This window comes from Humulus lupulus, chromosome 4, assembly GCF_963169125.1.
Source record: "Humulus lupulus chromosome 4, drHumLupu1.1, whole genome shotgun sequence".
Taxonomy (NCBI): domain Eukaryota; kingdom Viridiplantae; phylum Streptophyta; class Magnoliopsida; order Rosales; family Cannabaceae; genus Humulus; species Humulus lupulus.
In genome coordinates, this window is record NC_084796.1 from 2,487,113 (window position 1) to 2,512,633 (window position 25,521).

General features: G+C 32.5%; 2 protein-coding genes across 2 annotated transcripts; both read left to right on the top strand.

The window, feature by feature from the left end:
- The first annotated feature begins 20,034 nt into the window (after window positions 1–20,034).
- LOC133829652 (uncharacterized acetyltransferase At3g50280-like) lies at window positions 20,035–21,552 on the top strand. The gene has a single exon (XM_062259395.1). It carries the CDS (start codon window positions 20,050–20,052, stop codon window positions 21,412–21,414), a length of 1,365 nt encoding a protein of 454 aa, XP_062115379.1. The 5' UTR covers window positions 20,035–20,049; the 3' UTR covers window positions 21,415–21,552.
- Window positions 21,553–22,737: 1,185 nt separating this feature from the next.
- On the top strand, window positions 22,738–24,830 carry LOC133829653 (uncharacterized acetyltransferase At3g50280-like). The gene has a single exon (XM_062259396.1). It carries the CDS (start codon window positions 22,965–22,967, stop codon window positions 24,330–24,332), a length of 1,368 nt encoding a protein of 455 aa, XP_062115380.1. The 5' UTR covers window positions 22,738–22,964; the 3' UTR covers window positions 24,333–24,830.
- Window positions 24,831–25,521: the final 691 nt, after the last annotated feature.

A 25,521-nucleotide genomic window follows, 5' to 3' on the forward strand; every position in this document is an offset into this window, starting at 1 on the left:
AGATGCCTTAGTTGGGGGAAAGAACTTGGAGAGAAACTTCAGTGCAAGATCATTCCATGTATTGATTGAGTTAGGTGGCAAAGATACCAACCAACTCTTGGCTCGCTCCCTCAGAGAAAATGGAAATAATTTGAGTCTGATTGCATCATTTCTAACTCCATTCATCTTGAATGTTTGACAGAGCTCAACGAAGTTAGCAAGATGCATGTTTGGGTCTTCAGTTGGCAGTCCCCCAAACTGAACAATGGATTGAACCATTTGCAAAATGGCAGGTTTTATCTCAAAATTATTGGCATCTACAGCGGGTGGTCTGATGCAAGACTGAACCTCTGTAATGGTGGGCAATACATAATCCCTCAAGCTTCTAGCAGGTTGATTCTGGCCATTAGCTTGGTCTTCAACAGCACCCCCATTATTACCATTTATCGGATCCGCCATTTATATTTTAAACCTTCTTTCACTTTCAGCTCTTCTTTCCAATTTCTTGCTTTTTCTGTTTAGTCTACAGGTCTTCTCTATTTCAGGATCAACAGGCACTCTTGCAGTAGGTCCTAGACGTCGCATAAACTACCTGTACCTGAGATGAGAAAAATTTAGACAATGACAGAATTAGTGAAATTGAAAAGAAACACCAAATTAGAATAAAAGTCAATTATTTCAATATTAGCTAACGCAGTTCCTGGCAATGGCGCCAAAAACTTGTTGCAAAAATTCAACACGCAAGTATACGTATCGTTTCCCAAGTAATAACTCACGTGAGTGAGATTGTTCCTACAAGGATTGTAGCTAACTACCAATTAATTGAATTTTTATTTCTATTTGGCTATCAAAAAATGGATTGTTTAAACTAAATAATCTAAGCAATAAATAAATAACAAAACAATAAACAAGATTCAATCAAGAAATGAAATATAGGGAAATTAATTTCAATTGCTTCCACTTCCTATTTCAATAATGCAAAATAATTTTCCTTCTTCTTCTTCTAATGTGATGGCAGATTAGAAAATTACCAATGTGCGCCCTAAATATCCCCGGGCTATTAGCAAGTTGAGATAGGGCATAATTATATTAGCCACGTGGAAGTCACGTGCCCGGAGCTGCTGTTCCAAAGTTCTACCTCCTTAGCTCGAGGTAACCAGAGGCTTAGTGAGATTACTAAGGAGTCGGGTCAGAAGTATGGACACCACGAGCTGGGACTGTATCAAGCTCGAGGTACGAGCTTGAGTTGACACCTCTGACCTTTTATAAAGTCAACCACGCAATGTAAACATGCATATATCAGACATCACGTGTATACTCCATTCCTGAATTCTCGGACACGCAGCATAAACGTCCGTGTTTAGGCACCCACGATTGGGTTGGGCCATGCGGTCCATTATCCCCCTTACCTATTGATTAGACCACACTTCAATGTCAGGTTTTATGAATTAATCATGAATGTCACAGAAGTGACATGATGGGTAAGAGGGTCACGAGATGACCTCCCTTGCCAACACCCAGGTGCCCTCTCCCTATAAATATGGAGACCCTGGGAGTTGCAAAGGGTTGGCCTCTATTTTGTAAAGAAATATCTTGTAAAGAATATGAAAAATACATCGATAATAGTGGCTGGTGGAGTAGAATGATTTTAACCTTTGAACCACCTAAAAAAGTATTTGTGTTATCATTTTACTTTAAGATCATTCATCTATTACGGTTCATTACTTAGCACTAATCCCTCTCCTTATTCTAATAATTATCTGTTGCCGAAGAACCGCGTCAACAACCAATATTCCTACTAAGACATAAATGTACTAAATTGCAAGGTAAAATACTACATTTCTGAGATAAATTACACAAGCAATCAACATTAAGCAATAATCTAAAGCCACACAAGCTACACAAATACTTTCGTTTTTCATCAAAACTTATGTTTATTCAATTATAGCATTCCTAATATTCACTTTTTAGATTTCATATTAGAATCATAGATCATGTAAAAGGTGGCCAATCTAAAACATGTATTGAGCACAAATATGAATAAATCACATATCAATAGAAGAAAGGAAAATATCAAAATTGCATTAATCCATAGATAATCTCAGACAATCTCCATTAAAATCCCTAAATTGGAGTTTAGTTCATAATCTCCATTAACATGTTCTTAACTGATTCACAAACAAACATAATCAAAAGCAGAAAAATAAAGAGAAAAGAGAAGAAACTAGTTGGGATTGTCACGATCCGCCAACGCTTGCTCCCATCTTCTTTTTCTCCTTTTTCTAGGTTCAGAGCAGTTTGAATATCTCCAAAATCGCGACTCCCTCTCATTAAAACAAAGACCTAATTCTATTTTTCTCCCAAAATGACGAAATTGCCCTTAAAATTCTGACACGTACGGACATCTGCGCCGCGGCGCCACTCTAAAATTGCAACATCTCAATTTTATGGAAAATGGGCTCGCCGCGGTTCAAATACACCCTAGCTGATGGACCCAAAACGGGTATGTTTTAATATTTATACTCGTAAGCGCACGAATCGTTCATATAGAATAGTGATCGTGTAAGCACGAGATCGAACCCAAATGAGTTGTCTAAAATCGAAAAAGGAAACTATTTTAAATCAAAATTAATAAATTCTAACCTAGTTCCAAAGATTGATGGGATTTTTGTATAATAAAAATAAAATAAAAGATAATAATAAAGAAATTAAAGACAATATATATAACTAAATTAAAAGTAGAAATCAAGATGGTAAAATAAGATTATTAAGGATTAGAATCCACAAAATATAAGTTCAATAATATTTATAAGTATATTGATTCCCAAGTTTTAGTGATAGTTAAAATAAATCAAACTATCATTTTCTAAATAGATTTGTAATTTTAAGCACCAATTACTTCTAAAAAGATAGGATTTTTCTTCACTTTTCAAAATTATAATTTCAAAGCATTTAGTGTAAATCAATCTAATGAAATAACAAATAAATCAATGAACATTATTTATAAGGCAAAACATAATATTTTTGTTCTAAGCATGGATGTGTACAATTTAATGACACATCTTACACAAAGAATATTATAATTTTGCACTAATGAAGAACAAAGTGTAAATATGTGCTAACAATCCAAAATACATGATATTTAAGATGAAAGAAGATATTTGAAGAAGAAAATTCCATAAACTTTGTTGCACAAAATGAGAAATCAACATACAAAATAAATACTATCTAGTTACAAATTGTTTCATCATCACCTTAATAATCTTAAAAAGATTAGAAACACATAACTAAAATAGCAAATACAAACTAAAAATTACAAACATAAATAGGAAAATTTGGAGGATGAACCCCCAAATTTTTCCTCTAAAAATACATAGAAAATAACCAAAAAGAAGAAGAAGATGAAGAGAATAGAGAGGTTTTGAAATGTGTAGAATTTTTGGTATGGTAACCTCCCTCAATGGACACCCTAAATGGTCTTCAAAACTCCATATTTATAGCCAAAATAAGATATTAAAATAATCAATTTAAATTAATTAAATTGATTAAATTAATTTAATTAATTATAATATGGTAAATATGGGTAAATTATAGGGTGTAATAATGATGTTTTGGGGTAAAATGTGTAGAAAATGAGGTAAAAAGTGGTATTTTTAGACATAAGGGGACAATGGTGCTTTTGGACAATTTATGGGCTCAAGATAAATAAAAGGCTGGTTTGGGGTTTGTTGCATGGTTGTGTTGGCAGCTGGTTGTGGTCTGTGGCATTTCGGCAGGCGGAAGGAAAGCAGCAGGCAGGTGGATTCGGCTGGAGGCATTGGGCCTGATTGGAGCTGGCTGGGAGGGCCCATTGGTGGAGCTTGCTGGGGTGAGAGGCAGCTGAGGCAATGGAATGGTCATGGTCACGTTGGGGAGTGGAAGCTTGTTGTAGGAGGCATTTTGGTGGTGCACGGCTTCATCATAAATGAAGAATGATTGTTGGTGTCCAAATGGGTGATGTGGGCTTCCTCGGGCCTGGAGTTGAAACCGTGGGCTTCCAGTGAGGCTTGGGCTAGAAGCTTTTCAGAAATGCCATATTGCCCTTATTTTTTCAACTTTTTATTATTTTTTCCCAAACAAGAATACCACAAATTCCCTAACAAAATAAACATAAAATAAATTATAATAAAATATTTTCATTATAAAATAAATCAAGTTAATTATTTGAAAATATTAATTATATCTTAATTTATATTTAACATTTAAATTTAATAATACAACATTTTTTTTACCACTAAACACAACAATAATTCAAATAATTAAACTACAATATATTACAACAAAATAACTATAAAAACACACAAAATTATATAAAATCAAAATAAGACTAATAAATTCAAAATTACTTAAAAACTTAATAAATCAATTAAAAACTCAAGAATCAAGCAACAATTAGCACATAAAAAGTGGTAAAATAACTTTATTTTGTAGAGTTATCACTAGCACCACGGCGCTAAAAGCTGCGCTGCGGCCCTAATTCATTCTGGGACATCGGCTCCCAATCTGTGATCATTCCTCGCCGCAGCTGTAAAACACATTAGCGCCGCGGCCCTAATACAATTTCAGCAAAACTTGAATAACCCTTCAGTTTAGCATATTTTCTCCACAATCTACTCCAAATGCCCAAAACATATGCTTAAACCTGAAATCAAGCAAAACAAGCATAAATCCGCTCCAAAAACACATAAACCATTAAAAAGACAATGATCAAGACACTTAAAAAGTAGGCTAAACTTAGCCTAACAAAAACAGGCTACAAAGCAAGAATTAATGCTATTGTGCTTGAACATAATCATTGTCTAAGTCCACACAAATCATGGTTCTACACTTCTGATAGAGAAATAAGTATAGGGCTACAAAGAAGGTTAGAACTAAATGATCGAGTTGGGGTTAGTGTGGCAAATTTTTTTCAAACACTTGTAGTAGAAAGCTGGTGGTCATGATAAAGTTCCATTCTTAGAAAAAGAATGCAGAAATTTTGTTGATAAAGCTAGGCGTTTACACTTTCAATACTCGAATCCCTTGTGTAACACATTTTGAGATAGAAAAGCAATTTCAAATGATCTATACTCTTTCTAAGTTAAAGGAACTACAGCCGGAGCTAACTGGGAAGCTATTGTAATGTTTCTTGTAAATATGAGAAAGATGGTGCCTATTATGTAACTAAGACTTTATTTATTGGAGATAAACAAAAAGAAATGAGTTATAATAATGTTCAGTTCAATAACAAGACATGTGAGGTAAAATATGCCTATCGACTATTTAAATTTAAAAGGATCATTTGTAGGCATGCATTATTGGTTTTGAAGCTTTGGAAACATCATATTTCTATTTAACATTCAGTAGTATAAATGTATGATAATATTTATTTTGCAATGCTTATAATATGCAATATATTTTAAATATTTTTTTTGTCACTATCTTTCTGATAAGATGTTTGTACCAAAAATATAAAGCGTGAGAATAGTGATTTTATTGTATTGAAAATATAAAGGTAATAATTGGAATGTTAATGAGAAAAATGGACATTTTATAATGTTTTGAAGGAAAAAAAAATTGATAAGTAGGAGTAGGTACATTATATAAGTGTGAAAAGAGTATGTTGCTCTTGAAATGGAAAAGCAAGAGGTCAGAAATATAAGAATTGATGAAAAAAGAGATTTTGGGTTGAGATACACAAAGATAATAATTGTTGTGGGTCACATATCAATTACTCAATAATTTACATTATTTTTATAGTATAAGTGTACTCTAAGTAACTACTCTACTTTATTCTTCAAAATACATCACTAAAACTTTACTTTTTTTAAAATTTTATTTTATATCAATTTTTTACATTACACCATATATCAACTTCTTTATATATTTTTTTACATAATTTAAATATTATATCTTTAAATCTTTTTTATTAATTAAAATAAGAAACTAAAAGAGAAAGAAAAAGATAAATAATAAAAAAATAATTAATTAGAGGGAAAAAGAAAGAAAAAGGAATAAAATAATGACAAATATATTTAAAAGAGCTTTACATCATTCTTTACATGTAGAAATAAAAATAAAGAAAATAAAGATTCTCTAAAATAGAGATCCATTTACATCATTTGTTGGAAGGAGTTTTATGTTTTGATTCTTAAATTTTTTAAACAAAAACCTATAATTTTGAAGGAGCTATTAAGAGTGCTCTAAGGATTATTTATACTTGGATTGCAGTTCTTGCACCATAAGGGCAACTCCAACTACAAAAGTCATTTTGGTGTTGGTTTAACACTAAAATAGTGAAATTTTAGCACTATATATATTTTTTTCATTCTCACTATAACACTAAAATTTACACACAAAAAAATTCTTTATTATTATATAATTTTATCATATAAATAAAATAATATAACCATATATTTATTTATAAATTATTAATATAAAAAGTAAAAAGCAAGAAAAAAAGAAAGTAAACTTTTCATTCTAGCAAATTGATGTTATGTTTGTCGTCCTATTCGAATTGATTTAGTGTGAATTTCACATTAAAGTGCATATATGTCGTTCTATTGGAGAAACTCTAATAAGGTGTTAGAATAACAATACTCATATATAAAAATTTAATAGAAAATAGGATATTTGTGGCATAAGTACCCAATGTTTAGGGAAAATACTTAGTATGGACCAAAAAAAAATTTTAGTGGGTAAAATACTCAAAGTCAGAAAAACTATAATTTCGTTAGTCCCCGTCAGTTGAGTTTTGTTTGGTGATGACTAGACTATTACGTTTTATTACGTGATTGGTCCAGCTCATAACTAAATTTAAAAATTAATTTAATGGATTTTAAAATTTTAAAAATAATTAAAAATAAATTTAAAATATTATAAAATATATAGAAATTATACGAGTTGATTTAGAGTGAATTTCACACAAAAATACATATATGTGGTTCATTGGAGAAGCTCTAATAAGGTGTGAGAATAACAATGCTCATTTATAAACGTTTAAAAGAAAATTATGCAAATGGTTTCATTAATTCCATATATAATATATGTTATATAATATAGTTGGTAGATAGGGTTGCTGGGTCGCACATGTTACATATGACTCCCTTATATATTATATTCATATCCAAATATATATAGGACAATTTTTTTTTATATAAAGTGTGGCTTCTAGTATTTCTTGACCCGTAAACAATTTTCGCTGCGATTATTTTTATGATTGTATATATTTTAGCTATTTAGAATATCCTGCAAATTTTCAAAAAATTCAGAATAGTTTACAGTATCGAAAATTGTGTTTAAACATATTGTTTTCTACGGGTATAAAAAAATTAGTCACGCGTGCAACAACATATTTGAACATAGTTTTCGGTACTATAAACTATTCAGAATTTTCTAAAAATTTGCAGAATGCTCTAAATAGCTACAATATACACGGTCATAAAAAAATTGTGCAAAAAATTATTCACAGGTCAAAAACACTAAAAGCACCATTGATAAGACTTAAAGTGAATACCCTATAAAAAATTCCGATAGATATATAATTTATTAAAGAGTAATGATATGTGCACCCAAAATATACACCCAAACATTACACATAGTGACGTGTTACTGCTTTTTAAAATAGTGGGTCCCAATTTTAATAAATATGATTGACTATGTTAAACTGACACATCATTGTGTGCAATGTTTTGTTGTATATTTTGAATGCACATATCATTACTCTTTATTAAATAGGAGAGAATCTTTTGTGGGAGAGAGAAAGTGCTCTACAAAGATCATATTTGTTGATTGGACATTGTTGGATTTGACTTCATTAACGCTTCTGATGCAAAGGTCACCACATTATATGAAATCATATTATAATAATAGTAATCTACCATGCTTTCAACTTTTTACCATCTCCAAATATATTTTATATATAATAGATAAAAGTAACTTACAACATTTAAAATTATAAACATATTTATTCAATTTATTTTTATTATTTTGTAATTATTATATAAATTTTAAGTAAATAAATAATATCATACAAATAAATAAAATATATTTAATATAATATATGATATAAGTATATTAAAAAAATTACGGTAAAACATTAATTTTTTTTTCAAATATATAATAAAATGAATTACAGTTCTATATTATATATAAATATTTATATTAATAATATTTTACATATATGATATTTAAACATAATATTGACATATATATATTTATATGACTACATGACATATATATAAATTACAATAATATTTAAAAAGAAATTAATAATAGAATAAAATAAGAATATAATAAGTCATAGTGTAGAGTTGTATACATGTATAAATTATTTTTAGTTTTTGATGTATCTCGCAATGTCTTTTGATGAATTTGATGAAGAAAAAGAGCTTCAATCGCTTGATAAAAGATAAACTATCATAGAAATTTATAAGATAATAAAAATAATATGTATGAATTTATTATTTTTAAATAAATATGATTTAATTATTTAAATTATCATAAAATATCATATTTTAATTTATTTATTTTTGTGTAAGTTTATGTTTGTTCTAATTTTTGAATTTAATAATGACAATAAGAGATTATATATTATATGTTTAATATAATATTAATATTATAAATGGATTTTAAATTTAAGTTTGTTGCTAGTTTTTTTTAAAGAAGGTCGTTTCTAGTTGATTGTAGATTATATTATGTTATATGTTTAATATGATATTATTCTAATACATAAAGTTTAATTCAATTTTATTTAAGTTGTATAATGTATGATTTTATTATTTTTAAATAATTATCATTGTAAAATATCTCAAAAATATCATATTTTAATTTATTTAATTTTATTTAAGTTTAAATCATGTTTACAACCTATCATTAAATATAAGAATATTCCATTAACTCTAACGAAAAATAATAAAAAATTGTTAAAACCAATAATTTTCGTTATCTACACACTTATTATATAGAAGAGATATAAACAAATAAAAATAAACTCAAAATAAAGTATATATTAATATAAATAAAAGAAAGACAAACAGAGTGAATAACACATTATTTGTTTGGAGTGTTGCTATTAGACAGTTTAAGATGTCCAACACCACATAAAGTAATATGATTATTTATAATTGATTAACGATGCTCCATGTATATTTATTATTAAACTAAATTAGGGGAGAATTGATATTATATTGCACCGATTAGAGTGTGCACACTTCATATGGTGTTGTTCATATAGTGTTGAAGGCTGTTGATACCCACATTTTAAATTAGGTGGCAAATTGTAATTGGTGGGGATAAGAAACAGGGACACGTGATTTATTTTTCGTGGCAAATTGTAATTGGTGTGGACAAGAATGAGACAGAAAATAGGGGTAGGGGCGCACATGGTAGTATACAAAATCAAGGCTATAAAAAGGAATTGAAGCAGCATTAAAGAGAGCAAAAGAAGTAATTATACATATCATTAGCTATATAGTCATGGAGAGTCAAAAGATTAAGATCAACAGCTTGGTGGTGGTGGTGGTGGCCATGGTGGCGCTGGTGCTGGCCCCTTCCGCCTTTGCAAGATGCAAGAACGGCAACAATAATAATGGTGGCGGCGATGGTGGTATCAGACTTCCTTCCGATCAATTTGCGGTGGTCAATGATGGTGAGAATGCTGCAGCCATGGACGAGAGCATGTCAACATCGATTGCTGAAGATCATCAAGCCATGCTTTCGAGGATGATGCTCCGTCCGGAAGGTGGACTCCGCCGCAACGATGGGTGCCCTGGCTCCTCATGCAACCAGATCAATGACAAATGCTGCAGTGGCTGCGCCTGCGTTGGAATTTTAGTGGGTGTTTGCGTTGGTTCCTGCTGCTAATAATTCCAATATCAAATAATAATATATATATTCACATATATATATATATATGGTTAAGTAGACTACTTTATATTTTCATGCATTCCATAAATAATGTCGGATCTCGACTAGTAAGTATAAATATTTTCAACCATATATGGATTGAATGCATGCATTTCCTTCCTTGTAATGATTGAAATAATGTTTATACGTGAAAAATATATGAGAATATTATAATATTTTATAAAAGTACGAGTTATTCTACTTATTGTTAAGATAAAGCACTATATATTTTCATAATATTAAGAACAATAAAGAAAAATTTACACTAATAATATAAAAAATCCCTACCCAAAATAATATGTATATATATTTTGGTAAGTAAGCAATTTCATTAATCAAAAACACCAAATACCCCAACAGCAATCCAAAATAATATTAGCTAGCCCCATTAATATTATTCTTTTAGATAATTTTTTTTTTTTTTTTGGGTAAATCAACTAGCTTTGTATTATGCACAACAATTACAAACACTAATTAATTACAACCTCTCACTAAAACAAAAGACAATTAATTACAAAGTAAATTCCTCACCCAACTTAAATCCTCATTACTAAGATTCTTAGCCAACAACCAGCTAAATCTATGACATATTTGAAACTTAATATGCTGAATTATATACCCTATAAGCGGCAACTGCAGATTCCATAAAGCTGAATTCCTAGCTACCCAAATATGGTATATACAAGCACAAATTGCACTAGTATATGCTCTCCTTCTGCAAAAAGAATGCTTACACCTTCTGATCCAGTTCAACAACCCAGGCAGTTCAAATCGATAAGATCCTATCCCTAACCAATTCAAGATAGGTTCCAAACAACTTTTACTGAACTTACACTCAAAAAACAGGTGCCGATAACTTTCTGGACAAAGACCACAGATTACACACATAGTCTCTTGAGTAACTCCAAATCTGTGAAGCCTATCCCTCGTCGGCAACCTCTGTTTTAACACCAACCAAGCAATAAATTTGTGCTTTGGATGACCAAGTCTATCCCATATTGCTGCATAATTCCATCTGGTTTCTGCATTATTCTTCATCAAGATGTAAGCTTTAGCTACACTGTAATGATCCCAGGCAGAGATTTTTTGATGATATATGACCTTTAACCCATCTTTAACTCTAATCAATTGCTTCCAATACCAGCTACTAGAGCTAGGAGCCACATAGTCCCACCAATCCTGCTGTTTTATGTAGACCGCATGAATCCACTTAACCCACATATTATCTTCCTTGTTAGCTATCGCCCAAACATATTTCCCTAGAGTACACTTGTTCCAAAGACCAATATCCTTGAAACCCAGACCTCCATGCTGCTTTGGTTTACAAATCTCTGCCCAAGAAATTCGCCCAGGGCCCTCCACATTATCTCCATTCTTCCATAAGAAGCCTCGACAAATCTGATTAATTCTGTCTATCACTGAACAAGGAAGAATAATCATTTGAGACCAATAAGTATTAATGGACATCAACACTGAGTTAATAAGAACACATTTCCCTGCATAAGAAAGGTTCCTAGTACTCCAAATTCGAATCTTTTTCACCATTTTCTCAACCAAACACTCACACTCAGTTTTGGTAATTCTTTTGTTACTAATTGACATCCCAAGATACTTGAAAGGCATCCTACTACACTGGAAACCAGAAGCTTCAGTAAGCTGATACCAACACTCATCATTTAGCCCAACACCATAAATTGCAGATTTCATTTTATTAGCTTTCAATCCAGATGTCTCCGAAAACAGCTGAAAACCTCTCAATAATAAGTAAGCTGCCTTGAAATCTCATTTGCTAAACATCAGTAAGTCATCAGCAAAGCACATATGAGATAGGTGTAAGTTGCTGCATCTGTGATGATATTTGAAATCCGGGTACTTAGCTACTTTAGCTAAAATTCGAGAGAGATACTCCATTCCTATCACAAACAATAAAGGGGACATCCGGTCCCCTTGTCTCACTCCTCTTCTAGCAGAAATAAGTCTAGTAGGCACCCCATTAATCATAAGAGAGAATCTAGATAATTTTTTTTTAATTCTTTTATGTTTAATTACTTACTATATTTGACTGAATAATATTAAATTCTGAAAACGCCAAAATATTTAACCAATTTGCTTGCAAAAGACTAAAAAAACAAAATTTATAGATGCACAAAAGAGAAAATGTGTCCACCAATTTTAGTAAATGTGGGCCGGGTCCATGTCGTGCCATCCCACTTTTTATATTCAGGCCTAAATTTGGACCCACTTTATTATTGCCAAAAAATATAAGGACAGAGAATTGAACCCTTCACCTCCTCTTTAATCATCAATGGACTTACCACCAAACAAAATACATTATTTTGTTTAAATTATAATTTTAGATATTTTTATATACTTTTTAATAATATTTTACACAAAATTATATCAAAGATAATTATTAGAATTTTAATACCTACTAATAAATGCTAAAAAATTTAACTTACAAATCTTAAAATAAATTAATATAATTATAAAAATATAAACATTGAGAAAAATAAGACTTCTATCATTTTAATTTATTAATAATTGATAAATAAAAATTTATTATGATTATTAATGTCAAAATATCAGACTTTTTATCGTGTCGTGCTTTCGGGCTAGTTTGTTCGTGCTTTCGTGTCGTGCCTTCGGGCTTGTCGTGCCGTGCCGTGCTTAGGCCCATGCCGTGTCGTGCCAATTTTCAATTCGTGTCGTGCTTGGCCCAGACCTATATTTTTTGTGCCCTGTCATGTTCGTGCCTCCCGGGCTCGTGCCGATTTCATCACTACAACAAAAGAGAGTATTAGAGGCGGAGGCTTCCGCCGGTAATAATAGGGCATTCCGCCGGTAATGCATATTAGGGGCGGGGGTCCGCCGGTAATACTCGGTCGGTGATTAGGGGTATTACTGGCGGACTGACACTCCGCCGGTATTATATTAATACCGGCGGATTAATAGGGGCGGGACTTCGTCGGTGTAAAAAAATAGTCAACTTGTTTGGCTCATTTAATACCGGCAGGTCCCGCCCCTATTAATCCGCCGGTAATAAATTAATAATATTAAAATATAATAATTCGTTTGATTTTATTTAATAATAAATATACATATAATACTTATTTAAAGATAATAAAATTTAACATAAATTAAAATTAATTATTAATAACACAATTAATATTCATCAAACCAAATTACATATAAACTAATCATAAAATTAACATAATAAAAATATCAATTGTCTTAATTTAATTACATATAAACTAATAATAAAATAAACATAATAAAATATCAATTGTCTTAATTTAATTAAAAAACGTAAACTAATTATTATTGTTTGGATCAGGCCAACCAGGCGAGAAATATTCATTATCATTCATGTCAATATCTTGATCACCAATGTTAGGGCGCGACAATAGTGGTGAAGCAAAGTGTGGTGCTGGTGGCAAAGGGCAATAAGCTTGTGGAGGCTGCTGTTGCGAAGATGATCCAAATAATTAAAACTTTTATTAAATAAAATTATCAATTACTATATTCAAATAATTTAATGCTATTTAATATTAGATAATGTTATTTAATAAAAAAATTAAATAAAATTATTTAATTAGATAATGTTATATCAAACTTTTATTATTTAATTAAAAGCTCAATTCCAATTCGAAGATATGTTCATTTGAACAATAGAGCCGATAAAAATAATTTTACAAAATTTTTTTTTTAATTTCTTTTTTTTTTTTATTGAGGCAAAAATTTCAAGTTTCTTTTAAATCCAAAGTCTTTCAATACATTAAGGTACACTAAGATACATATGAGTTACGCTAAAATTAGATTTTAAAGCAATTTAATAACAAACACAACAAAACGTTAAAATGGGCGAATCAGCTAATCAAATATCATACCAGTGGATGCACCACTTGGAACAACAACTCTAGCTAAATAACCATTAGACAATGTCACATCGACCTGCCATAACGAAAATCCATTAATATAATCAAACATTTCAGATTACATAAAAAAAAAACACATTTATAAAAATCTACACATAAATAGCCAGAAACGAATCAAAGAAAAAGCATGTATAAATTTTTTCTAGCAACCAGAGCAGTAAATTTCTTAAGAAGCGATTGAAAAAGAACCAATTTTGCAATCACAATTGGATCTGGGAGTTACCAAAGTAAGTTTAGAGAAACCAAATCCAAAAAATGACCTAAAACACGAAAAAGCCAAATAAAAGAGTGATGAATATTAAGATTTGAACCTCCACGGTTGGGTTGCCACGACTGTCGAAGATCTGCCTTGCCTTGACGGCTTGAATGGTAGCCATGAGAAGAGGTTGAGGTTGAGGTTGAAGATGAAGTTAAATCGAGAGAGAGAGAGAGAGAGTGTGTCTGAGAGAAGGAGAGAAGAGAAATGAGAGTCGGATGAAAGGATATGCAAAATTTTCAATGTGTAAGATTATTAGAGGCGGAGACCCGCCGCTATTAATATAATCCCGCCGGTAATAAACTATTAACGGCGGGACCCGCCGCTATTAATATATTCCGCCGGTAATAGTCTTATTACCGACGGATATTTACCCGCCGCTATTAATATAATCCCGCTGGTAATAAACTATTAGCGGCGGGACCCGCCGCTATTAATATATCCCGCCGGTAATAGTCTTATTACCGGCGGATAGTCCGCCTCTACTAAGAGAAAATATCCGCCGCTAATAATTTTGAAACTAAACCCTCTTTCGTTTCCCGGGCATTGTATTAGCGGCGGACTATCCACCGCTAATAAAAAAATTAATTTTTTTTTATTAATTTCCACATTATTAGCAGCGGACCCAGTAATCCGCCGCTAATAACTCATACATTACCGGCGGATTAAGTCCGCCTCTAATTGTTCCGCCTCTAATTTAAGAAATTCTTGTAGTGCATGTTGTGCTAGAAAATCTGACCCGTATTTACAGCTCTATTTTATATAACTAATATTTACCAAAATATCTAGGAGGTTATTTGTGGCGCGAAATTATTTTTTGCTTAGTAAATAATTTCTCTTGTTTATGATGAATGACAGTTGCTACTAATAGTGTTGCCTCGACAAATGTGTTTTTCGTAATGATTTTTAAATTGTTTGATCAACTCAATAAATAAAAACCTAGATCATGAGGTAAATTGTTTTGTAAATTATATATTTATTAGCAAAGTAAGTGAGCCAAATCAATCCAAATTTCTGCCAATGCATCACGTGGGGTGCACGTGACATGTATATGTTCATATGACAGCAAATTAATACAATAATGGATATAAAATTATTGATTAATGACAAAATATGTTTCTCAATTCGAACAATAAAATAATTATATTATACTATAAATAAAAGTTTGGATTTTGCCCGACATACATTCCAACTATGCTTATATATGTACTTGATTTATTATTTTACATAGTATTTTTATTTGTATATATTATAAGAGAATTCTTCAATAATGGTTTCACTTTAAGCTTTATTGGTGAGACTTTCAGTATTCTCGATCTGTGAATAATTTTCAACGTGTTTTTTTTTATGATCGTGTATATTGTAGCTATTTAGAGCATTCTGCAAATTTTCAGAAAATTTCGAATAGTTTATAGTACCGAAAATTAAGTTTAAACATGTTGTTGCACGTGTGACTAATTTTTTTATGCGCTTGGAAATCAACATGTTTGAACCTAGTTTTCGGTACTGTAAATTATTCGGAATTTTCTGAAAAATTTGCAGGATGCTCTAAATAGCTACAATATACACGGTCATAAAAAAAAATCGTGTCGAAAATTGTTTATGGGTCGAGAACACTCAGAGTCCCACCGGTAGGACTTAATAAAGTGAAACCCCTATAAAAGAATTGTCTTATATTATAATATACCTAAAAATATTTATTTTAAATTTGATCAATAATTGTACTGATCCAGCTCATATCATACCATATTTATATATTAATTGTATTGTATTATTTTATGGCGGGAGCTTCAAAAATATCCCTACCAGTGGGGTTCTTTTGTATTTCCGACCTATGAACAATTTTTGGCGCGATTTTTTTTGTGAGCGTGTATATTGTAGTTATTTGGAGTATTCTGCAAATTTTCAGAAAATTCTAAATAATTTACAGTATCGCAAACTAGGTTAAAAAATTATAAACGGTGTCATGTTTTTATTTCAAATTGGATAAAAAAAATACTACATAAGAACTTTAAGTGCTACAAATATGATTATTTAAGGATTTTTGCCCCACATATCTATATTTCATATCATTATTTTTAACCACATTTATGATTTATAAATAATTTTACTTCTAATTATATAATAATATATATTTTTATCATTTTATAGTATAATTTCTTTATTTTATTGAATATTTCAGCTAAATTAATAATAATCAATAATACATGTTTATTAATTTATAATAATAATGATATATTTCAAGTTAATTGATCTATACTTTAAATAAATGAATTACAATATATTATTTTCTTACCAATTAATTGAAATATATCATTATTATATTATAAATTAATAAACATGTATTATTGATCATTATTAATTTATTTAAATGTAATATTATTTTTAATCCAATCTGGAATGGACACGTGGAACAGTTAATATAATTACCGATAGGGACTAATTACGCACCAAAATACTCAGATAAGTTTGCTACAAACATGATTACATAAGGATTTACCCACTAATTACTTTGTGTTTTATTTTTGATGCTCTTTGACTTGGACTTCAGGCACGGCTTGGACTTGGCTCGGCTAGAGAAGTGGCGGCTCAATGGGACCCATGGAGGAGAAAAAAAAGAGAGAATGGGCTAGGCTCTCACTTTGGGCTCTAATGCTTCATGTCTTTTATCTTTTCTTGAGTGAAAATTTAATTTTATATACGTTTTTTAATAAAGTTTTAAAAAATATGACTTTTTTTTATAAGTATTATATTATAGCTTTTTAAAACTTCATATAGCGTTGAACACCATTGATATCCATATTTTAAATTAGGTGGCAAATTGTAATTGGTGGGCACAAGAATTAGGGGACACGTGATTTATTTTTCGTGGCAAATTGTAATTGGTGTGGACAAGAATGAGACAGAAAATAGGGGTAGGGGCGCACATGGTAGTATACAAAATCAAGGCTATAAAAAGGAATTGAAGCAGCATTAAAGAGAGCAAAAGAAGTAATTATATATATATCATTAGCTATATATTCATGGAGAGCCAAAAGATTAAGATGAACAGCTTGGTGGTGGTGGTGGTTGTGGCCATGGTGGCGCTAGTGCTTGCCCCTTCCGCCTTTGCAAGATGCAAGAACGGCAACAATAATAATGGTGGCGGCGATGGTGGTATCAGACTTCCTTCCGATCAATTTGCGGTGGCCAATGATGGTGAGAATGCTGCTGCCATGGACGAGAGCAGGTCAACATCGATTGCTGAAGATCATCAAGCCATGCTGTCGAGGATGATGCTCCGCCCGGAAGGTGGACTCCGCCGCAACGATGGGTGCCCTGGCTCCTCATGCAACCAGCTCAATGACAAATGCTGCAGTGGCTGCGCCTGCGTTGGAATTTTAGTGGGTGTTTGCGTTGGTTCCTGCTGCTAATAATAATTCCAATATCAAATAATAATATATATATATATATATTCACATATATATATATGGTTAAGTAGACTACTTTATATTTTCATGCATTCCATAAATAATGTCGGATCTCGACTAGTAAGTATGAATATTTTCAACCATATATGGATTGAACGCATGCATTTCCTTCCTTATAATGATTGATATAATGTTTATACGTGAAAAATATATGAGAATATTATAATATTTTATAAAAGTACGAGTTATTCTAATTATTGTTAAGATAAAGCACTATATATTTTCATAATATTAAGAACAATAAAGAAAAATTTACACTAACAATATAAAAAATCCCTACCCAAAATAATATGTATATATTACCTGTTTTAAACTCTGTGTTTTGTCCCATTACCTGTTTGGACCTGTGTTTTGACAAATTATTTTTTGGACCCTATGTTTTGTAAAATGGTTAAAATAGAACCCTAAACTCAATTTTGATGAAGAAAAAATTGAATATAACAACACAATTTTTAAACAGAATGATTTTATTTTTGTTCTGAATTATTAGTTTGGTAAATTATTTGTGATTTTAGTTGAGAAAACATTGACCAAAATCAGGTTTAGGGTTCTATTTTAACCATTTTACAAAATATAGTATCCAAAAAATAATTTGTCAAAACACATGGTCCAAACAGGTAATGAGAAAAAATACAGGATCCAAAAAAGTATAAACCCTATAAATAATTTTACTTCTAATTATATAAATATTTTTTTTATCATTTTATAGTATAATTTCTTTATTTTATTAAATATTTTAAATAAATTAATAATAATCAATAATACATGTTTATTAATTTATATTATAATAATGATATATTTTAATTAATTGATCTATACATTAAATAAATGAATTACAATATATTATTTTTTTACCATTTTATAGTATTATATAAAGATCAATTAATTAACATATATCATTATTATATTATAAATTAATAAACATGTATTATTGATCATTATTAATTTATTTAAATATTCAATTAAACTATAAAATGGTAAAAAGATAAAAAAATATATTTATATAATTAGAAGTGAAATTATTGATAAAACATAAATGTAGTGAATTAAAATATGATAACATGAAATATGGATATGTGCCGCAAAAATCTTTATATAATCGAAAGTGTAGCGCTTAAGTCTTTATGTAATATAATTTTTAATCCAATCTGGAATGGACATGTGAAACAGTTACTATGTTAACGATAGGGACTACTTACGCACCAAAATACTAACTAGAGAGACTTTTACTACAAACATGATTACAGAAGATAAGGATTTACCCACTAATTACTTTGTATTTTATTTTTGATGCTCTTTGACTTTGACTTCAGGCACGGCTTGGACTTGGCTCGGCTAGAGAAGTTGCGGCTCAATGGGACCCATGGAGGAGAAAAAAAAGAGAGAATGGGCTAGACTCTCACTTTGTGCTCAAATGCTTCATTTCTTTTATCTTTTTCTTTACACAAATGCAACTTTTTTTTTTTGGTTTTCAGTTTTCCTTTCTTTTATAGTTTTTTTTCCCTAAAGTGAAACATACTAATTAAGAAAAAATAAAAGAAACACAAAACACAATTTAAACAATAAAATTATAAATAATTTAAATTCAATGTAGTGCAATAAAACAACTATAAAAATACTCAAAAAAATCTATAAAATTAAAATAAAACGAATAAACTCAAAACTCAAGAAATAGGTAATAATCAGCTTAATTATAAAATATAATAAAATAATTTTATTTTGTAGAGTTATCATAAATACCTTTAGCCGATTTTTTTTCCTTTAATATAATAAGACACTTATTTATAACTCAATTTACTAATTTCTCAACAATTTTTACTCATACACATAAGCGCATATATTTTATAGCTCTTACTTTGTGTGAGTAAAATTAGAGTTATAAAATAAATAAGTTTATATATGAGTAAAAATTAATGAGAAATTTGTAAATTGAGTTCTAAAATAAATTTTAGGGAGAGGTTAGGGTGCACTCTATGGTGCACTCTTTTTCTGTTTTTCAGTATCCGAATTATTTTTGGCATAATTTTTTTTTATGATTATGTATATTGTAGTTGGTTAAAATACTCTGTACATTTTCAAAAAATTATGAATAATTGAAAATACTGAAAACAAAGTTAAAATAATTTACAGCACATATGATTGTTTTTTGTTTATGCGTGGAATGTAGCTTGTTTGAACCATTTTTTTTTACACCTATAAAGTATTTAATTTTTTTTTTAAATTTGTAAGAATTTACAAAATAATAACAATACACAATCAAGAAAATAATCCAAATAATAAAAATAAAAAAGAAGTGCACCAGAGCACGTAAACTCTCCCTAACTTTTATATCAAAGTAAAACAAATTGACTCTTTTTTCAAATAAAAAATATAATTGATTTGTTTTTTTCTATAATTTTCCACAATTAATTAATTAATTAATGATGACTCTTAAAATATAAAGCCTCCAATGCCATAGACGACTAAGATACACAGAGACATAAAAATGGAGTCGAAAGGGTCCATATCGACCAGAAGGATCTCACGAGTTGAGCTGACTCAGTCTGACCTAATACTCATTCAACATAATTACATCCAAAAGGGTCTTCTCCTCCCAAAACCAGATCATCATCAAGCTCAACCCTTCTCTAATCAATGGATCCAACGCTTGAGAACAACCTTCTCCAAAGCACTCGAAATCTTCTATCCCTTAACGGGTCGCCTTGTAATGATCCAAAACGACGACGTTCGCCTCACAACATCTTTCTTCCTAGACTGCAACGGCGCCGGTGCCTCGTTCGACCACGTCACCTCTGACGGCGTCCTCACAGTGGCCGATGTTCTCGACCCGGTCTACATCCCAGACGACGTCGTTTACTCCTTCTTTCCCATGAACAAGGTTTCCAACTACCAAGGTGTTTCGAAGCCGTTGCTGGCAGCTCGAGTAACGGAGTTAGTTGACGGCGTTTTCGTAGCTCTCTCCATGAACCACTGCGTCGGGGATGGTACTACCTTCTGGCTTTTCTTCAACACTTGGTCTCGAATCTCTCGCGACAACGGCGTCGATTTAGACCCGATTCGACTCGTTTTCGATCGCGATCAGTTCTTCGACGGCATCATCAACAGGGCTACTGATCTTCCATTTCGAGTTCCTTTCAATCCAGATCGTGTAGCTCTTCCTAGTGTTAACAAGCCAGTATTATCACTGAAGCAAATGATGTTTCGTTTTTCAAAGGAAACCATAGCCAAACTCAAAGCAAAAGTCAACGCTCAGATGGTTGACTATTCGCCCACCATGACCACCAAGATATCGTCTCTTCAAGCGGTCATGGCTCACCTTTGGGTCTCCATTACCCGAAACCGAAATCTCAAACCCGAACAGGAAGTGAGCTACTTCATCACGGTTGGTCTCAGGCAGAGAGCGGAGCCGCCATTACCAGAAGGGTATTTTGGGAATGCGATTATGGCTGCGTGTGCGAAGACCACAGTTGGAAAGTTGGTAGGGAAGAATGGATTGGGCTGGGCCGCTTTGCAGATGAACACTGAGGTTGCTTCGCAGACATGGGAGAAGGCCCAAGAGTACTTGAAGAAATGGGCCGAAAGCCCAAAACTGGTACCCCAAGAAAACGATGAGATTTGGTCTCATCTACTAGTGACTGGTAGTTCACCAAGGTTCGATGTTTATGGGAATGACTTTGGGTGGGGAAAACCAGTGGCTGTGAGAAGTGGTCCTGGGAACAAGTCTGAAGGAAAGTTGACTGTTTATGCTGGGACTGAAGATGGAGGCTTTGAGTTTGAGGCTTGTTTAAGGTCTGAGACATTTGAGGCCATGAAAGATGATGAAGAGTTCATGGAAACTCTAACTATGTGATTTTGTTTTGGATATTGATCGATCAGTTTGTACGTATACGTGAATAGTGTTGTTATTTGGCATATTAAGGTATTCGACACCACAATAGATAGCACGTTAAATAGTTAGTGATATCTCATAATACTTATTAAATTAAAATATGTGAGATCTCATATTAAATTGCACCAATAATCATCGTATGTCACCTTCTTGTGTTGTTGGTCACTACCGCAATCCTCCGATGTGAAATGACAACTTTGATTTCTCGAAAACTATAATGACAAGTTCCAATTACCTTAATTTCAAGTATTGATAATTTTTTTGTTACTATATATTCGATCACAATTTTATTTTGCTGAGCATTAATGGATTACTATATATTAAATGATGTTTTTTTTTAATTTAGGAATTTTTTTAGTATATAAAAAATTGATATATTTTTCAACAAAGCAACATATTTACATTACTACTTTAAATTAAGCCTTTTCAATTCTTTGTTAATTCATAATTTGTACTTAACAAAATAAAAATGTATGGAGAATTTTTTATTTTTTTTATAGAAATTTATTTAGAAAAAAAGGTGAGGATTCCATTCAAAAAAAGAAAAAAGGTGAGGACAGAAAAAAAGAATTACAAATTAATTAAAGCACTATTTATACTTTTGGGTTTTATAGTATATTAGGTCCTCTATTTTATTAATATTAATGTGGACTGATCTTGGGGTTACATTGGGATTTCACCAAATTAATCTCACCAAATTAAATTAATATTCTTATAACTTATTTTTAAACCACCAAACACAGATACATATTTTAATACTAGGTTATTGTATTTAATAAGTAGGTTAATATTTATTCATTAATAATTATATTAATTTGGAGGGTCGCTACTAAAATTGTTATTATTTAGTGATAACTTTTTAGTTACAAATTTGTAACTAAAGGCTCCACGAAAAAATTAGGTTTTCTCTACGCTTTTTATTTTTTACCTTAATATACTACGGTTTTTTTTTGAAGTAGTTGGTACCACCACTACAAGAAAGTAGGTCTTTGCCGGTGCAATTTGCCGGTGCACCCTTTTTCTGTTTTTCTGTATCCGAATTATTTTTGGCATAATTTTTTTTATTATTGTGGATATTATAATTGGTTAAAACACTCTGTATATTTTCAAAAATTTATGAATAATTGAAAATACTGAAAACAAAGTTAAAATAATTTGCAGTGTTTTTTGTTTATGCATGGAATGTAGCTTGTTTGAACTTTTTTTTTTTTTTTGACACCTATAAAGTATTTAATTTTTTTTTAAAATTTGTAAGATTTTACAAAATAATAACAATACACAATCAAGAAAATAATCCAAATAATAAAAATAAAAAAGAAGTGCACCAGAGCACGTAAACTCTCCCTAACTTTTACATCAAAGAAAAAAAAATTGACTCTTTTTTCAAATAAAAAATATAATTGATTTGTTTTTTTCTATAATTTTCCACAATTAATTAATTAATTAATGATGACTCTTAAAATACAAAGCCTCCAATGCCATAGACGACTAAGATACACAGAGACATAAAAATGGAGTCGAAAGGGTCCATATCGACCAGAAGGATCTCACGAGTTGAGCTGACTCAGTCTGATCTAATACTCATTCAACATAATTACATCCAAAAGGGTCTTCTCCTCCCAAAACCAGATCATCATCAAGCTCAACCCTTCTCTGATCAATGGATCGAACACTTGAGAACAACCTTCTCCAAAGCACTCGAAATCTTCTATCCCTTAACGGGTCGCCTTGTAATGATCCAAAACGACGACGTTCGCCTCACAACATCTTTCTTCCTAGACTGCAACGGCGCCGGTGCCTCGTTCGACCACGTCACCTCTGACGGCGTCCTCACAGTGGCCGATGTTCTCGACCCGGTCTACATCCCAGACGACGTCGTTTACTCCTTCTTTCCCATGAACAAGGTTTCCAACTACCAAGGTGTTTCGAAGCCGTTGCTGGCAGCTCGAGTAACGGAGTTAGTTGACGGCGTTTTCGTCGCGCTCTCCATGAACCACTGCGTCGGGGATGGTACTACCTTCTGGCTCTTCTTCAACACTTGGTCTCGAATCTCTCGCGACAACGGCGTCGTTTTAGACCCGATTCGTCTCGTTTTCGATTGCGATCAGTTCTTCGACGGCATCATCAACAGGGCTACTGATCTTCCATTTCGAGTTCCTTTCAACCCAGATCGTGATGTAGCTCTTCCTAGTGCTAACAAACCAGTATTATCACTGAAGCAAAAAATGTTTCGTTTTTCAAAGGAAACCATAGCCAAACTCAAAGCAAAAGTCAACGCTGAGATGGTTAACTTCTCGCCCACCACAACCACCAAGATATCGTCTCTTCAAGCGGTCATGGCTCACCTTTGGGTCTCCATAACCCGAAACCGAAATTTCAAACCCGAACAGGAAGTGAGCTACTACATCACGGTTGGTCTCAGGCAGAGAATGGAGCCTCCATTACCAGAAGGGTATTTTGGGAATGCGATTAGGGCTGCGTGTGCGAAGACCACAGTTGGAAAGTTGGTAGGGAAGAATGGATTGGGCTGGGCCGCTTTGCAGATGAACACTGAGGTTGCTTCGCAGACGTGGGAGAAGGCCCAAGAGTACTTGAAGAAATGGGCCGAAAGCCCAAAACTGCCACCACAAGAAAACGATGAGATTTGGTCTCATCTACTAGTGACTGGTAGTTCACCAAGGTTCGATGTTTATGGGAATGACTTTGGTTGGGGAAAACCAGTGGCTGTGAGAAGTGGTCCTGGGAACAAGTCTGAAGGAAAGTTGACTGTTTATGCTGGGACTGAAGATGGAAGCTTTGACTTTGAGGCTTGTCTAAGGTCTGAGACATTTGAGGCCATGAAAGATGATGAAGAGTTCATGGAAACTCTAACTGTGTGATTTTGTTTTGGAACTATTGATCTATCTGTTTGTATGTTGTTATCCAATAAATTAGCATTTGTGATGTGGCGGATAATCTCTTGACACGTGGCTGATACCTGGACAGCGTTTGCTAGAGTATCGACCAGGTGACACAGCAGAAGCAGGACAAGCCTGTTTTTCCCACGACCAGTCTGGTCGGTGGTTCCGCTGGCAAGGCAACATTTATGGGAAGATCTTTGTGAATCCCGAATTTATCTCACGCAATCTTCTGGATATCCCATTATTCGGGGGATAATATCCGTAACAATATTTTGTAACCCTCCATGAGCCTATAAATAGCAAGATATAGCTCAAGGGAAGGGAATTTTGGCAGCTGAATCATTGAGATATAGAATTTCTTCTAGTAAATTTGTATTGTTTTGTGAGAAGTGTTGAAACTCATTGAACCCAAGTTCTCTGATCATACTTCTGATTTCATATAAATATAATTCTGAGTGGACGTAAGTCATTACCAGATCCTGGGGCCGAACCACTATAAATTACTGTGTTTTCTTTACTTTCGTCATTACATTATTCTCTTTACATTCGTCCATATCGTTCATATTTTGACTCTGTGTCAGTTGGCCAAATCGTGGGTCAACATTCTGGTGCTTTCATTGAGAGGACGATTCATTGTTGTTAAGAAAACTAATGGCGAAAGCAGGAAGGAAAGCTGACCAGACTGCCGCCGCTGCACCGTCGAATTCGCCACCTCCTCCTCCACCCGCAAGCATGGCGGAAGATGAGCCGCAACTAGATTTTGAAGAGGAGGAAATGGACGATGCGACACTGAAGAGCACCCTGGGCGCGTTGCAAGAAGAATTGGCTAGTCTGAGGGCCAATCAAGAGACTGCCGCAGAAGTGATGGCGCGACAGCAGCAGGAGCTTGACCGTCAGCGGGCGGAGTTGAGCGAGAGACAAGCGGAGGTGGACCGCCGCCAGACTGAGGCCATGGCCGCCCTCGAAGCAGCCTTGTTGTTGGCTAGAAGGGTCCCAATCCTAGCCCACCAATCCATCCTTCAAGTCCGCAAAGGCCCGAGTAGCCTCAGATGCCTCATGACGAAGTCCCACTGGACCCCGAGGCAAATCCACCATCCCAGGCTGCTCGGGGTAATCCCCCGCAGCAAAGGCAGAATAGGGCCGAGCGTCAGCCTCGTAGTCCTAGACG

What these genes read in the sequence shown, in the direction of transcription:
- LOC133829652 (XM_062259395.1), top strand. Translation starts at nt 20,050, where the DNA reads ATGGAGTCGAAAGGGTCCATATCGACCAGAAGGATCTCACGAGTTGAG.
- LOC133829653 (XM_062259396.1), top strand. Translation starts at nt 22,965, where the DNA reads ATGGAGTCGAAAGGGTCCATATCGACCAGAAGGATCTCACGAGTTGAG.